Here is an 18,273-nt window from a genome sequence, read left to right on the forward strand (position 1 = left end):
TCGGAGGCAACAATTATGAGGGACAGAGATAGGACAGACTTCAGGAAATTTTTCCCCTTATTAGAGAAGATATCTTTATTAGTCATATGTACATTGAAACGCACAGTGAAATACATCTTTTGCATAGAGTGTTCTGGGGGCAGCCCGCAAGTGCTGCCACGCTTCCGGTCCCAACATAGCACGCCTACAACTTCCTAACCCATACATCTTTGGAATGTGGGAGGAAACCGGAGCACCCAGAGGAAACCCACGCAGTCACAGGAAGAACATACGAACTCCTTACTAGACAGCGGACGGAATTGAACCTGGGTCGCTGGCGCTGTAATAGCGTTACGCTAACCGCTACACTACCATGAGGTGAATATAGCTAGAGGACACAGATTTAGGTTAGGGGGTAAGATATTTAGAGGGAATCTGAGGGGGACATTTTTCACTCAGAGAGCAGTAGATACCTGGAATACACTGCCGGAGATATTGGTAAAAAGTCCCTGAAGCATTTAAGAAGTGTTGAGACAAGCACTTGAATCACCCAGGCACAGATAGCTGCAGGACAAATGGTGGAAGGTGGAATTAATATGGATGGGTTCCCACTGGTCAGCGAAGATGTGATTGGCTGAACGGTCTGTTTCCATGTTTTATGACTCTATGAAGCCTAGATTCCACTTTCATCAGAAATATTTCTTCTCTATCCTATTAGTCCCCCTTAATATCTTGAAAACTTCAATTAATTCAACTCATAATCTTATGAACCCCAAGGAACATGAACCTAGTTTCTGTAATACATCTCTTGGAGTCTTGGGTTATCTTCCCACTTTCAAAGATACATGTACGTAAAATTGTATGATTTCATTTATGAAGTGACTGGATTACATTTCAAGTGCCACATGCCTTCACCGTCATCGCATTACCAGTCTTTCTAAAGACTGTCATTAGGAATTTACTACGTTTCTGAGCTTGGTATCTCTCCCAGATTTTGAAATTAAGTCCTGGTAAACATTGGTTTTTAATTTATATCAAAAAGAGCAGTGCTTGCAGTACAAACCCCTAGCAAATGACTCTGTGTGCTTCTCTCCAGTCTGAAATACAACCCTTTTGCTCAGTTTCTATCACTTAGACACATATCTACACATCCACAGTCACTTTAGCACCCTGGGTATTAATTTTTATGTTGTCTTTTATGTAGCAAGAGTTCTATATGCTCAATGCAAACATAATGCATCTGCCAGAATAAACTTATTCAATCTAAAGCATTGGCTTTCAAAGAAATCTAAGAACAGCCTGTGTAAACTTATATTTAATATCAGAGATTAATAAACTTGTGAACATACTTTGATCTCAATAAATAAAATTACACAAACTCACTGAGATAATAGTTTAATAATCCTTCAGGTATGTTTCTTTATCACTTTTAGTGATAAAGAAAATTTCCAAGAGTGAGAACTAATTTTGCAATCAGTTTTAAAATCAACCCCTCATGTGGGTTTTGCCCTATAGATACAGGGAAAGTACTAATACATTGGTAAGATTTATAAAGGTTTTTACTGAAAGGGAAAATAAAAGTGTGACTCATCTTACTTAAATTCTATAGTATTATGAATGTTTCATCCATTATTTGACACCCAAATCTAAGAATTTTAGAAAAATGAGAATCAAAACAGAAAATGATGGAAATACTCAGCAGGTGAGACAGCATCTGTGGAAAGAGAATGAGAGATAACATTTCAGGTTAAGTAGGCAAAGACAGTATCTGTCTTAATGTTGTGGTCACAAACAAAACAGGCACAAAGACCCCTTTCAGAGCCCATTTTAATGCACATTTTAAGCAGAGATGAACTTAAAGCTCCATGTTTTGTATTATTCTTGGATGAAATATAAAATAAATTGTCACTGAATAGTGAAGGATAAATATAAATCACCAAGACAAACTATATGGATTTATTCTACTTCATTTATTATGTTCAGCATATAACTTCTGTGTATGGGATGTAAATAAGCAAATAATACAGGTTTACTTTTTGAGTAGAATGAGTGAATGGGGGGAGGGGGAGCTAGGAGGAATACATACATGATATAATACATAATCGCTGATAGAAATTGGGCCATTTAGCAAGGTTGAGTGGGAGGCTCCAATATGTGCATAGCATGAAACGTGCCCGTTCTCTGCACAGCATTTACTTTGTTACAGATGAGGAAAAAGTTACTTAATGGCATTCAAACTGATGACTTAAATTAGGTAATACCTTTTTTAAAGAAAGAAAAATCATATTAAGATTTAAGAGAAATCTAAAGGTAATAAAAGTTGGGAATAGCTCGGAAATAACAATAAGACCCCTTTTTAATACATTGCACTTCATACTTGTTGTCCCTTTTCTTTCCAAATCAAGGACAGGAAAATATCTTTAGAACAGGATGTACTATTTCAGAAAGACTTCACAGGTGCTTCCTTTCAGTATGTCTTTAACTCGCCACTGGTAGACCTTCATTTGTCTGCCGAATTTGTAAACGAGAAGCAAATCTATGCTTAAAACACGGGCTAGTCATTAAACCCATCGTACAAGATTCTCCTCTCTGCATAATATCTTCCAGAACCGGCTGTGAGTGACATGTGCCGTTCAGCTTCTCTCTGTGGTTACGTCGTACTGAGGAAAAACAATGGTGGCCACAAGAGGAGAGATTGGAGCGTAGCATGATGACATCAGCCGCAAAGCGGGACTTCAAGTCTTAGTATTCTGCTTTGCAGTAGTTTGTACACATCTTCCACTGAAGCACTTTGTAAGAACTTAGCAATGTCAACTCTGTCTGCATCAGAAAGACTTGAGAGAGACTACAACATGGCACAGAAAGTGCACTGGCAAAAATGTGAGTACAATTTTACTTTCTTCAAAATACAGAGCAGTTTATGAATTTAAACTTAATTCATTTGCATGTCTCAGGGATTTAAAAGTTGTCTTCAGGTCCAGTAGTTAAGAGCTATGAAGTGTGTCAAATAAAATAAGGAACTTAGCACCTGTTTGACAAGTTACTATATGTGTGTATCACAGTGCAGGTTTGTGCATATTGATAATTAAATAATTATTTTTGTTATAATAAAAACTTTGAAATGTTGTATTGTGATAGGAATACAGCAGTGACTGAAACAATAGCATTCTTGGACTCAAATTTAATATTAGAGATTTATAAAATTGTGAAACTACTCTCTAATTTCAATAAAAAAAATTAAACAATCTCATTGAGATAATGGTTTAATGACCCTTCAGATATGTTATCTGCAGATTTATTTTGTTGATTCGAGTTCATCTTAAATCAAGAAAGATACCTCAAGAAAATACTAAGTACTTTTTAATATACTTTGACAGAATATAGTAATATAGCAGATATGCAGTAGAACTAACAGATTAACTATGTGGATTACACAGCAGCAGGGCACCCATGAATTTTGATAAATATTGGTGGGACAGAAGACATCTGGGAGTAGTCAGCAGATCAGCGAGCACCTTAAAGAGGTAGATTGATTAAAACGTTGGTTCAGAGTTTTGAACACAACAGGTAAAGTCTAGGAGCTTCCTTAATGGAACTCCAGTTCAGATGTAGGTTTCCGCTAAAAAAGCAGGACCCTTTATCTCTGACAGCTCCTGAATGATCTTATGTGAATTGCCACTGTTTGGAGCTTTAATTATAAGCAAATGTTTTGTAAATCTGTGTACCATCGTCTTAAGAAAAAATCACCAGCTATTGAACTCAGTGAATGGTTTTATCTTTCAGTTAGCCGGGAAATTATACCCTTTGATATTAGCTGAAAGACACTTAATGCATTTGTATGGAATAACAAAGGCATTTAATCTATCTATAGTAATTGGAGTAATGTCCCTGTTAAAATACCCAACAGAGTATTTTAATATGGATGAGGTAAGTTTTCGTATCACTCCATGTAGTGTTCCAGTCTTCATTAATCAATTGTTTTGAATTATGGAATATTCTATATTTATTTTTCTAATATCATGACAGTGTGTTGTTAGATTTCTGCACGACATCATATATAAGTTGCATATTTTTTCTGGAAGGTTATTCATTTCCAAGAAGAATGCACGTTGTAAAATTGTATGTCCTTTGCTAAAGAATGGCAAAATATAAATTACCATCTCATATATTTGTCTATTATTTTTAAAAACTTCCACCAGATTTGGAGCCAAGTATGAAAAAGATAAAACATAGAATGATTTCATTATCCATGTTAACACTGATTCTCTGCAGCACTTCTGGGGAAAAACTCTAGTAAAATATGGGTTAGAGTTTGAAGGAAGCTTTACTTTCTGAGTGGTTGTCTTATTCTGCCTAGGCACTCACTGAGTCTCTCAATGTTTTCCAATGTAAAAGCTTAGAAAATGACTTCATTGATTTTCTCTGATAAGACACTTTATCGCATCAAACAGCCACTGGTAAATGTACAATTTTCATTAGTTGATATTTTACTTTATTGATTTTGTTTCCACTATTTTATTCAATGCTCTCTCTAAACAAATATGGAAGACTCTGAACGATCTCCATTAATGAACATGGCCTGTCTAAAATGTTGTCTCATGTTTAACAAAATCATCTGGAATTGAAAGATCTAACTAGCCAAATAAGCAAAGAATTACCCAAATTGAGAGCAGCCAACGTGTCAGCAGACTTCCACAAATATCCAAGAATCATTGAATCTAAAAGTTAGGACTAGTGAAGTGGAAATATCATTTTATGCATAGATCAGTTCGTGGAAGATGCATTAATTTTAGTTTAACTCAAATGAACAAAGTATATATTTAACTGTCAATCAAGTTCCATTGTGGGGTGTTAATATTTTATTTTTCCCCTTGGTTATTGAGGTATGATTCGTGTTAACTCCGATCTATAACATGGTGATCAAATAACACTTGCTTCTCTTAAGCTGAGGCTTTCCATTCTTCTCTATTTCCAATCTGCTTTAAAAGAATTTTCCAGAAGCAGAATGTGCACATAGGAAAAAGATACCAGATATCAAAATGGGTATCTACCGAGGCAAATTGTCATGGTTGGCAAGGACCACGTTCATTTCCAAACCCATTACAATTCAACGTACGATTAAATCGGGCAGACTTTTTCTTGGTGCTGAAAAGGAAGTTCCCTATTTGAAGTCTAAAGTCTAAAGGCTGCACTGAAGTACCTTCCTCTCACAGTCTCACTGTCAAAGCATACCTTCTGTGCAGTTTCAAAGAAACAATTGGACTTTTCAAAGATTGTTACAGCCAGAGAACTTCATCTAAGTTTCTTTCAAATATCACTGCTTGACTTTATTAATTTTTTCACAAAAAATTAGCGAAGTAAATCATATCTGTTTTCACATTAGTTTTTCCAACATTTATCCACTTTTTCCCAACTACCCATGAAGCTCCAGGAGAATACTTTTTGACTCCTTTTCCTCATTCCCCTGCTTCTTACTGGTGAATTACTTCAACTCATCCAGATGTTTTGATCAAGACTAGAAACTCATATCTTGGAAAGCTTGAGTTCAAGTCCACTTTACACATCTCCTTCCACCATGATGTGCATACTTTTAGGAGTGGGAGTGATACTTTATCAGAACAAATATGAATCTAAGTTGGCCAGTTCTTATCCATTAGGAAAGATTAAATGATCACCATTACTGATCCATTGGGTTTTGATCTATTTTCTTCCCAAATGGACAGTCCAGTGGTCCAGCCACTGCCTCATAGCTTCAGTGACCCAGGTTCAATCTTGACCTCCTGTGCTATCTGTGTTCTTAATGTGGCTTGTTCTCCAGTTTCCTCTGAAATCCCAAAGACGTGCAGGTTGGTAGGTTAATTGGCTACTGTTTATTGCTCCTAGTGTTTAGGTGAGTGGGGTGTTGACGGGAATGTGCGGAGCATAAAATGGGATTAGTGTAGGATTGGTGTATATTGGTGCTTGATGGTTAGCATGGACTGGTTTGGCCGAAGGGCTTTCTCCAAGGTGCATGACTGTAATGTGATTAACGGCAACAATTAACCTCCTGATATTGCTAATAAAACCACTCATCCAATTACAAACTCTAAGTGCTCATTTTAGGCACACAAATTTGAAAATGTTATATCAATACTGTGTTCTATATCAATTCTATGTTCTATGTTCAATACTGATCCAAAGATTACTGGGGGAGATCTCAGCCCTTTGCCTTAACTCTTACATTGGTTTATTTGTGGGGAAAAGTTGAGAGGACAAGAGACATGCCCTTTACATTAGAGTCCCATGGTATTGAGCCCCCAAATGTTCAGAGCTGTGGTCACCTGAAGGAAGAACTTGCTACGTCATATGAAATCATGGTGGATGGGAATTGCTTCAGGATTGTTTTAGAAGCAGGGGATCAAAGTACCTGGTTGTGCTCATGAACAGGGAACAAGAGATGGAATCGGTGAAGATTCTAAGAACAATCCATCAAAACTTTTGACTCATATCAAGAAAGGACATTGGCATAAAAGCTTACTAATTTGTATACCAGAAAACTCACTTACAGCAAAGAATAGGAGATAACCTGAAATGATTAGAATGCAGTAACTGTAATTCAAGTGACATTGTTAACAATGAAAGCAGTGAAACTATTAACTGCTGGACACACTAGATTGCTCAATGAAAATTATTTCCATTTATCTCTTTTGTAATAGCTGATGGACATAGCTGCTAGACTGGTTCTATATCAGGTAGTTAGTGAACCAACATAAGGGATAAACCCACTTGGTTATCAATCTACCTGTTGCAATTTATCTGTCCTTGATAGCATTGGAAGAGTGACTATCACTCAGTCATTGTTGTAAGGATACCCATCATTGTGTTGTATAGTACTAAGTGCCAATTAGAATAGAAAAGATTAGGAAGCACAAATCTAGGTATCCTTGAGGCAATGTGGACCATCAACATTTTCAGAATTATATACTACCACAGTCTGTAAACTCATGCCTGGCATCTCCCTCACTCTATCAATACAATCAAGCAAAGGGATCAACCACGGTTTAATGGGGAGTGTAGAAGGGCACACTGGGAACAGAACCAGGTATACTGAAGATGAGGTTCCAAACAGGTGATGTTGCAAAAACAGCATGCAACAGACAGAGCTAAGCAATCTCACAACCAATGGTTCAGAACAAATCTCTGGAGTACTCTTACATCTAGCCTACAGGAGGATGAGACTCCAAGAGCACCCCTTTGCTCAATGATGGCCAACCTCAGTGTATGAGTGCTGAAGGGAAGGTTAGAAATCCCAGATGGCTAATCCATCTCTGTTTCCTCCCGAGAGCCCCACCATCACAGAGGTCAGTCTCCAAACAACACAATTACTCCACATGACAGCAAGAAATGATTGAGAGAAATGGGCAAAGCAAAGGGTTTGGAATCAAACAACATTCTGACTGTAGTGTTGAAGACCAGTGGCCCAGAACTATTTGTACTGTTCACCAAGTTGCTTCAATACAGTTTCACCAGCAGCTGCCTAACAATGTGAGAAATGCTTTGTGTATAAGAGCAGGTCTGAATCTGGATATCGTGCAGTGTGACTTACCTCCTAAGCACTCCAAGCCTTTCCACAATCTAAAAGGCATGTCAGGAACCTGACAGTTTACTCTGTACTTGGCTGAGTATAGCTCCAACAATGCTCAGGAAGCTGAACACTATCTAGAATAAAGTAAGCTACTTGTTTGATAACCTGCCCACCAACAGATATATCAATTGGCTACAGTTTGCACCATCTACAAAATGCACTTGCCTTGGCCAATCTGTTAGTACCTCTCCACCTTGTGACTTCTACCACAAGGAGAATGGGAGTAGCAGGAGGATGAGACCATCACCGTCTGCAGGTTCTCCTCCAAGTCACTTACCACCCTGGCATGGAAATCTATTGCCATTCCTTCATTGTCACTGGGTCGAATTTGGAATACACTATCCAACAGACTTGTAAGAATATCCTTACCAAATGGACTGCAGCAGTTCAAGAAGATGGCTCGTCGTCATCATCTCAAGGGGAATGAGGGACGGCAACAAAAGCTGGTCTTCCCAGCAATGACTGCATCAGGGAAAATTAAAAATAAAATGAGTTGATTGGGTCTGTTTTGTCTGGTTTTTTTAGACACTTCATTCTGCCAGCTATATTATGTTTCAGCTCAACAGTTATAATTTGGCATAATGTTTTTGCTCATGTAAGGATTAATGAATAAGACTTAATCTGTGAAAATAACCCATTGATTAAGTAGAAGTAATGAGAATGAGTAGACCCGGACACCTTGATTATTGAAGCTGAGTGTGATGGTGACTTCTACCAATCCACTAACTTGAAAATGTCAGTACAATGGCAACGTTGTCATGATCACTTCCATGTTACCGTCTGAAACCAGAGAATGAACGCTTGTGCAAAACAAAAAGAACCCGCAGGTGTTCCAGTTTCCTCCCATATCCCAAAGATGTGTTAATAGATTAATTATCTTACTGTAGATTACCCTGGGTGTAGGTAAGTGGCAAAAGAATCAAAGGCAAGTTAATGGGGATGTGATGGAGATAGAATAAGTTGCAGGGCTAGAGGGAAACAATGAGAGGGGAATGTAACTAGTGTGATTGCTCTGCTGGGAGTTGCCAAAGACCAATTGGACTGAGTGGCCTCCTTCTGTGCTGTAATGAGTAAGACTCCAATAATTTTGAATGCATCTTGGCAATGTTACCATGAATTTCAATATGTGAATAACCAGAAAGTACAATGGTCTGCAGAGGTCTGTATGTGGAATTTACTCATACTCCTTGAATGATTCAGTTTGTGGCTTACATCACAATCCCAAGTGAAGATCACAAGGTTCCTTTTCATACACTGTCCTCAACAACCCACAATCCAAGAGGTGTGCAGTTCTAACTGCTCTCTAATTCTGGGACATTTTGGAACTTAAACATCATTCCAGTTTTTACACAGTTAGCATGATAATTAGTGAGAATATCCCACTTGCAAGTTACGGGTGTAAATGTGCTTAATAGTTACCCATTTGAGGTGTCAGATAGAATCATAGAAGGCCACTTGGCTTGATCCATCCACCTGAAACTGCTGCCAATTCATTCTACTTCCCTTCTCTTTCGACATTAGCAAAACAACTGTTGGATATGTTAGCTGCAATTCAGGACAAGCTCTTGTACTGTGTGCATGGATCGCAGCAGTTCATGAAGCTGACTCACCACCAAATTCTCAAGGGAAATTAGGGATTGATATTAACTGCTCGTCTTACCAGCAACATCTTCATTCTGTAAATGAATCAAAATAAACATTCAATACATTCCTAACCTTATATAGAAGAATAATTTGGCCAAGAGCTCTATCCTGATTAATCAGTGGCTATTACAACACACTTATGTGTATCAATTTCAATAAACCAGAGCAAATTAATCAGCCAACACTGATTAGAAGATTTCTCTCTGAGCCTTGGCTTCAGTTCTTATAGCAATGTTTTCTGAATGGTGTATGACCCGAAAATAATATTGACACTTTTTAGCTGCAGCAATTATTTGGGTCTGATGAAAGAAAAACTGGTATGCTCGCACTGTGATATTCAACATGTTAGAATCATACAACGCAGAAAGAGGTCATTGTGCACCTGCCAAATCTCTGAAAGCCTTTTCCCATCCCACAAGGAACACCTGGTCACTAATGGAAAAGAGTTTCTTGGGAATTACAAGGCATTCACCAATCCAGTGATCAGGTTTATTTTTTGGTATCTTGTTAATCTATCTGCACACCGAAACCAGAAAGCAAAAAGTGGACAATCCCTAACCTTTTTTTTTGTTCTCTGACCAAAGTTATCTGTGGTTCCATAAGGAAAAGCAAATTGATGGAGATTGTATGAGAAGGAAAAGCCAATCACATCAACGTTACATTTGGTTTTTGAGATACATATTGCATAAATTATGCAGAGTTTGGCTACTTTGACCATAAGAGGGCTTTAACTCCTGACTTGCTAAACTGTAAGTGTGTGCAGTTTGAGTTTGGTTTCTTTGCACGTTCGAGTGGTCAGAATTACAGTTAAACATGCCTGATGCTGTGCAGAACCTTTCCCCTTGGGAGATCAATTGACGACACCTGCATTGCTGGCTACTGAGTTCTGTTTACTCATCTGTAAGCCCTTCCTCTTTCAGCCTAACTCAAGTGTTCATTCTAATATACTGGACTTGGGGGCGGGGTACATTTGAGGGAAGTAGGTTTAAAAACTCAATGTACTAATGAAAACAATGAGGTTTCTTATCTATCAATATTTTTGAACTTTAGTTTTGGTTGGGTTTCATTTTCTTAAAAACTGAATTCAAAATGAACTCCATTTCTATGGTTGAATGCATTAAGGGAAAATGATACCTGCAAGGATACATCATAACTTCACGTTTCTCTTTTTAATTTGATACTTGGATTGTGTTTCCTCACTTACTGTATCCTAGACGTGTTGTTTTTTATTGCTGTTAATGAATGTCACTCTATGCTTCACATAAGGTGACATTTCATTAGTAACAATCAAAACACAGTGTTAAAGAGAAAGGGTGATTTGCCTGCAGTTGTCTGTACTTGTGGATTTTAATTCAGTTTCTAAGGATGTAAATGGGTTTGTCTTCATGCCAACTGAGTCAATGAAGTCTGATTATAGCATCAGGACACACATAACACTGGAACGCAACAGAATAACACTCCCTGGAGGTAACAGTCAGACTCTACTTTGGTTGGGAATAAGTATCTAGTTTGGGATCTGACTTACATTCAGAATATTGAGTCAGAAGAACTGTTTCAACCTTAGTCAGGTAGACTATAACTAGATGGTTAATTTTTTTGGTTCCATGTTATAGCTTGATTCAGAGATATTGGCAATTCAGATGCTTAGTGCATGTCTTCAGTGTGCGAGCTGATTGAATCCAAGCAGAAAGTTGATTGGCATTTCCAAGCATCCTGCAATGGGAATTACAGCTCAGGTGCAAAACAATCAGCGTCCAATCCATGCTTGACATTTTTACTGCACCATCCATGATGAAGATACAACATAGGCCATAAACAGGAAAGCAGGCTAGAGCCTTATGCGGCAGTCCTTACCTGAGGTGCTGTTGGGGAATCCAGTGAAGAGTCAACAATGGATTCCCTCTGAAGGACCAGATATATCTGAATTCTGCAGTAAAGGTCTTCCACATTTTGGTGAGGGGGCGAGGAAGGGGAATCCTGGCCACTCAGACTGTTTGTCATAGGCATCAACTTCTCTGCCACAGTGTCAGAGAGGCTGGGTGTCTAATCCCAAGTCCAACCCATCACTCCGGCACTGGGTGAATCAACCCCACTGCTTTCAGTCTAGAACCACTGGAAGAACTCCCATCATGGCAGAAGATGGCAAAGGTTAGTTGGTGCCTTTCACACCAATTTTGAAATATTATGTGCTTACTGTGCATGATCACGCAAAAGGCCCAAGCAGTTGCCATCGACATGCATGACGGCTTGCATATTGCGTTTTAGAAATTCCCTCCCTCGAGTCCTCACAAGAAACTAGCACCGCACCATTTTAATGTGCGTTTCTATATGTAAAACAAGTGCTCGCCCAACCTGCCTGAGTCACAAAACCTTAGCTCGTTGTAATCTGCCTGGCAACAAGCCACCAGCGCCCCTCCTTGGAGTTTCATTCATCAGCCAGTTAACTTTAATATTAGGCTAATGGTGACTGCAATACAATCAACTTTACGGACCCTGGGGACAGTGGTTGCTTGTTTGTCATCCTATTTTTCAGGATGAACCATGTTGCGGGATGAAAATTTGACAGAAACAATATTGGGGTAGCTTGTAGAGCTGCAACTTCTCAGCACCAGCGACCCAGGTTCAATCCTGGCCTCTGGTGCTGTCTGCATGGAGCTTGTACATTCTCCCTGTGACCACATGGGTTTCCTCCAGCTCACTCCACATCCTAAAGATATGTGGATAGCCTCAGTAAATTGTCGCTATTGTGTGGGTGAGTGGTAGCGTCTGTGGGGTATATAGAATATAGAACATTACAGCATAGTACAGGCTGTTGGGCCCACAATGTTGTGCCGACATTTTATCCTGCCCTAAGATTTATCTAACCCTTCCCTCCCACATAGCCCTCCATTTTTCTATCATTCATGTGCCTATCTAAGAGTCTCTTAAATGTCCCTAATGTATCTGCCCCCACAACCTGTTGATGGAAATGTGAGGAGAATGAAGTGGGATTAGTGTAGGGTTTGTGTAAATGGGAGCTTGATGGTCAGTGTGGAGTCAGTGAGCTGAAGGACCTGTCCCCATGCTGTATGGTATAAATAGCCAAAAGTTATATAATGCAAATATTTGCCTGGAAAATCAATGTGATTGATTGTGATAAGTACATAGTTCGGAAGGGGAATTACATTGCACTTTATATTGTCCCAGGGCACCCATGCTCAATACAAAAGGGCATGGCTGTAAAGTAATGAGTGGGAGGTTCAGGGGAGATTACCCAGAGAGTGGTCGGGGCATAGAATGCACTGCCTAGGGCGGTGGTGGAGGCAGGTACATTGGCCAAATTCAAGAAATTACTAGATAAACATATGAAGGAATTTAAAATTGAGGGATATGTGGGAGGAAGGGTTAGATAGTCTTAGGCGAGGTTTAAAGGTCGAAACAACATTGTGGGCCGAAGGGCCTGTATTGTGCTGTACTGTTCTATGTTCTGTGTTCTGTGTTCTATGTTCTATGTATGACTCAATGGTCCTTGCCCATTTTCTGCCCAAGGCTGATACAGTTTGGGAGATGGGAATCTGGTTGGTATGGACCAGTTGGGCCAAAGGGCCTGTTTCTGTGCTGTATGACGATGACTCTGACTCCAATTTATTGAGTGGGATTTTCTTTACGGTTCAAAGGCAAGCAGGGTGAACGTATATAAAGGTTCTAGTGTTAGTGTTAGTCTGCTCTAGTGTTAGGAAAGCAATAACTTGCTCTTAAATTGCAATTTTATATACAATATACTAGGGGCAATGAGGCCATGGATGGATTTACAAACAAGGATACAAATTTCAGATTGAAGCTTTGCTGCACCAGGAACCAAAGTGTGCCAGCTGGTGCACAGAGAAAGGGAGAAAGGGGATGGTGCAGGTTAGGGAAAAAGCAGCAGACCATTAGATAAGTTTGGGTTTAGAAAGAGTTCACGGCCCAGCTAGATGCCAGCCAGGAAATGGTTTTGCTTGCTATCTGGAGTGCCATCTACAGTTCCTCAACTTGTTCACATATTGTGGGTGGAATAAATTAAGATGTTGTCACCCTTAGTCTTATGAAAGGAATCCTCAACTGAGTGAAACGCTGGAAGGTTTTCAAAGAATTAAATTCCATGCAAACGATTTTCAGAAGTGCGATGTATGTAATTCCACTTCCGAACTATGTACTTATCACAATCGATCACAATGACTTTCCAGGCAAATATTTGCATTATATAACTTTTGGCTGTTTATACCATTTATAACGCTTACCATTCCTGGACACCGTTCTGGCTTGTTGAAAGGATTCCATTGCATTTTCAACCATGACGGTCACTGTTGCGGGAGAAAGAGGAATAGGAAAGAACCGCAACCTTAAGGAGACCAGGTGCTGGTAGAAATCTTTACCACGCTAAAATGCCTACGTTTCTCAGTGAAGAAGAGCATGCCAAGGCTGTATTCTTTCTTCAGAGACTGACACAGAGGCTGTATTCTTTCTTCAGAGACTGACACAGAGCTCCTGCTGAAGAGCTTGTATCCAAGGTCTGGCACAGCATTTCCTGTTGCCACTATAGTCACTGCCGCCCTCAATTTATTTGCTTACATTTCTTTCCAGGGTGCTGCAGAGGATATCACCAACATCAATCTCCCCTCTCTTCTTGCTTGCATCATGAAAACAATTTCATTTCAATCCCTGCAGCCTGAAAGCAATAGATAGAACTGACATTCAAAAGATTACAGACAACACCCCAAAGTCCAAAGCCTCCTGAACAGTATCCATGGCACCAGATGAGCTCTTTTCTAATTATGTGCAGCGGGAGTGTGATGGTCAATGGATATAATGCCCAATGCTCCCACAAATGTTCCTGCTTTCTAGACAGTTGCCATGACATTGTCACCTTGTGGAAATCCTTCAAAGCCCCATTCTTTGATCAGCTTGGGGACAAAACTTATTCTTTGCACAGTTTGTCATGATCCCATACTCACTAACTAAACAATACTACAGACAGATCAACTTCCCCTTCTACAGCCAACAGACTCCTTAAGTAAAGGTTCTGTTGGTCTGCAGGTGTCTACTGACTTCTGCAATGTAGCACATAAAGAGTGTCCCATTTCACGGTGGTTTGTTTTATGTTGTGCAGTGTGTCCTATAACAAGTGATATTGTGGTAAGGTCTTTGGAATGGGAGGGGTTAGAATATGTGAAGCCAATATATGAGGAGGATCGCTAGCCACCATTGGAGGAAGACCATACTGATAATACTGATGATGGGAGTCTGAGAGTCCTTCACCAACAATTCCACAAGTTGGAGCAGTTCAGCTGAAGAATCCCAGCTCTGTTCTGTTACCAGTTCTGTCCAACGTCTCTTCCAGGTCTTTTGACTGCCAATAACTGCTAATATCTGGAGGCAAAAGAACAATAACATATTAATTTCTTAGCAAATTATGCATTCAAATTCCAAAATGATTTGATTTTTGTGCAGTTACATATTTTTCAAAATATAATAGAACAACATTAGAGCTTGTTAAGAACTGATTTCTGTGTCTGGATATTTTGGAAATGCTTCTGATCAATACCAAACAAGTAGCATCTTATAGAGTCATCTAACATTTTGGCAATAGGTGTAAATAGGAAATAAAAGGGACATTATGGGGAGACTTGCCGAAGAGTTTTCACCTAAACTAGCCCCAGGAATTACAGCTTACATATACAGAGGTACATTAATCCAAATCTATCCACTTTTGAAAGAATATACAGGCAAGACATTGGTCATTAGACTAATTAATATATTCTACAGTAGGGCTAAGTGATCTCAACCAATGGATTGAATAAGCTGTGTACAAATTGAATAGTATGCTTTGTATTGATTAGAACATACATAACACAGTTCATTACTTTGCATGAACAGTGAATAAGAGTAAGACGTGTGAGTTGAATTGCCTGTTATTGTGGATCAAAGCTAATTAACTTGCATGGAGCATGTGGGACGCCTGTTTGAAACTATTTGAGGGGGCATAAACATTGACCTGATGGAAGTTTATAAGATTATGAGAGGCATTGATGGACCACCGGTATCTTTTTCCCTGGGTCAAAATGTCTAATACTAGAGGGCATGCATTTAAGGTGAGAGGGGGTAAGTTCAAAGGAGATGTGCGGGGCAAGTTTTTTACGCAGAGAGTGGTGGGTGCCTGGAATGCGCTGCCAGGGGTGGCGGTGGAGACAAAAATGAAAGAGATGTTTAAGAGGCTGTTAGGTAGGCACATGAATGTGCAGAGAATGGGGGGATATGGACATTGTGTAGGCAGAAGGGATTAGTTTAGTTAGGCATCTAATTACTAGTTTAATTAGCTTGGCACAACATCATGGGCCGAAAGGCCTGTCCCTGTTCTGTACTGTTCTACGTTCTATGTTCTGTATTCTAACTATGGAATACACTGTACATCACACAACCATATTGACTGAACACAGTATTGATTGCAGTGCACATGATGAAAATGATTCTTTACTTCAGCAAGTTTATTTTTTTAATACATTAGCTATCAACTTCCTGTGCACCTAACGTGGTAGTACAAACATCTTAAATGCTTTGTGTGCGACCAAAACAGATATTTTAGAATCAGTGCCTGGCCTGTACCGTAAAAATCAGAATTACTGAAGAAAGGTGAGGTGGTGGAAAACAGACGTCATCGACAACTGCTTACACAGAACTCACTGTGTGAAGGAGAACTGGATTTCCAGTGCTGCCCCAGTTCTATTGCTACCTCTCCTTCTGTGTTATCAGAAACTATTATACTATTGATATTTGTTTTACATCTGTTCCAACTGCCCTGTTACAGCTGTTTCCAACTATGTCCTATTAATTTACCTATTGCAGTGATAGGAAATTAAAAATGTTACCCGAGAGAGAGAGAGAGAGAGAGAGAGAGAGAGAATGAACAGAGGAATGCATGACAACTGTTTTCAACTATAAATAAACCAAAGCTAGCTACCCAAATGCCATTCATAAGCTAAGGCCATTTTCTTGAATTTCTAATAACATTTGGTACAAATGAATGTATTGGAATGTTCCCTGTCAATGATCCTTGCTCATGCCCAGCACCTAGAAAGAGCAAGCAGGATCAGAGCAAATGACTCACAACGATCGTACACACAGCCGTTATCAGTTGAAGCTGGAAACAGTTACTTTCATCACTTTTGCTGCACGCTTGTCCTTTACTCGACATGTGACAATTGCCATTGGAGACGACTGACCATTATTTTCCTTCGAACCCATGAATCACCATCATATTGATTGCCTTGTGAAAGCGGATAATTCCGATGGTGAACGAGCGTGGTGGAATGGATCATTCCGACAGCTAAACTGTGCACACACCTTTTCTTCCATGAGTCGGCACCTTTGATATTGTTCTGAGGGTGTACCACAATATTGCTCAAAGTAATGACCTCCCATTTCCTGCTCTTGAGGGGATCCTGTGCCAAATATGGTTCGTGGTTATATATTTCTCAGAATCATCTATACTTATTTCCTATAATCGTTGCTGGCTCGGTCTTGCTGCTGGTTTGACTTAAGATAAACAATGAACAGGCCCAGTCAACAATCACAGAAACTTAACAAGGATATTATAAACATATTTGGTGATCAGGCAATCTGATAAGTTTCATTGAAAGACTGTATTCAATGAAATTGACAGACTTACCAATATCCGCTTGCTTTTAACAATAAAATACACCATCATACTTTAAATTGGGACTCAGTCAAAGGATGCAGAGTTTTTTAAGAATGCCAATAGGTCAGAGAGGTGCAGAGTGGTTTAAGAAGAGAATTCTGAAGCTTAGGGCTAATTTGGCTATCAGTGATGGTTTAGGTATTGAGTGATGCACAATTAACAAGAACTGGAGGAATGCAGTGATCCTGAAGGGTTGTAGCAGTGGAGAAACAGAGAGGGGCAAGACCATGGGCAGATTTGAACATGAATGTAAGAATTTTGAAATGGAGGAGGAATGTTTGAGGCTCCCCAGGAGAAACTTGGAACAGTCGAGAGTGGAGGTAACCACAACATGCACAAGGATTTGAAGAGCAACTGAGCTGGAGCATAAGTGTAGTCAGGCAATCTCACAGAAGAATGATCTCAGTTGAAGGGTAAGGGGTTTGAAGCTCAACCCGTGGTTAACTAGCACTGTGAGGTAGAAAGATTCTGGTTCTGCCTGAGATGGCAGCCATGGAGGAGGTTGGAAACAGTGACAAGGGAACAAAGGCTTAGAAATTGGAGGCATTTATTCACAAATCACATATAAAAGCCAGTTTCTACAGTTTAAATCATACTCGCCATCCTTGCAAGTCAAGTAGCTTTCAGCAAAAAATCAGACATGATTCCCCTTAGTGCAGCTAATGTTTACCAGGTGTTGGTCATGCAGTGAGTGATATCATCGCATTCCCAATGGCCCTTTCTACAATTACTGAACTACGTTAGTGCCTAAAGCCTACAACCTTCATTTATTAAGGACAAACATAAGGAGTAATCTTTTAGCAGCAGATCGGCAAAGCAATATGTCTCAATGTGTCACTCACAGTCTCTGCCAGAGTCAGTTTTCAATGCTCAGTATGCAAACAGAATACTCGCTGCAATCCCTTAATCATCACAGCATCTCTCTGATATGTACCTCAATGCAAGGTGCTGCAGCATCTGCAAGACATAGCAAGGAGCTCGATCAGGGCACTGTGATGCATGGTCAGGTAGCCACAGACGCTGACCATTGCTGCTTCCCTCACTGCCATGGCAGCCTTAATGCAGCTACAGGTAAGTGTTTAAGCTCTGAATGCCCTCCCAGCAGTCAGTGTGGCATGAGCTTCACAGCTGCAAGCTCTGCACACCCTTCCCGTGTCAACCCCACATTTTAACACATGCAAACCTCCCTCACACAAACCTCCCTCACACAAATCTTAACATACTGTATTTGTACCAAATTTTACCAACTTTTTCACAGCACATGATCAGAGCATGAAAAGAAAGCAAAATTCAATTTCTAACTAAAATTTTT

The 18,273-nt window shown here is 39.7% G+C and overlaps 1 protein-coding gene across 1 annotated transcript in view; it reads left to right on the top strand.

Annotated features, from left to right (window-relative positions):
• The first annotated feature begins 2,438 nt into the window (after nucleotides 1–2,438).
• LOC127583600 (NF-kappa-B inhibitor delta-like) overlaps nucleotides 2,439–18,273 on the top strand; it is a 93,606-nt gene continuing 77,771 nt past the window's right edge. Inside the window, exon 1 of the mRNA XM_052039722.1 lies at nucleotides 2,439–2,859. Within this exon, the coding sequence (XP_051895682.1) occupies nucleotides 2,787–2,859 (73 nt within the window). The 5' untranslated portion in view covers nucleotides 2,439–2,786. The remainder of the gene's footprint in view (nucleotides 2,860–18,273) is intronic.

The sequence above is a fragment of the Pristis pectinata genome, chromosome 27 (assembly GCF_009764475.1).
Source record: "Pristis pectinata isolate sPriPec2 chromosome 27, sPriPec2.1.pri, whole genome shotgun sequence".
NCBI classification, from domain to species: domain Eukaryota; kingdom Metazoa; phylum Chordata; class Chondrichthyes; order Rhinopristiformes; family Pristidae; genus Pristis; species Pristis pectinata.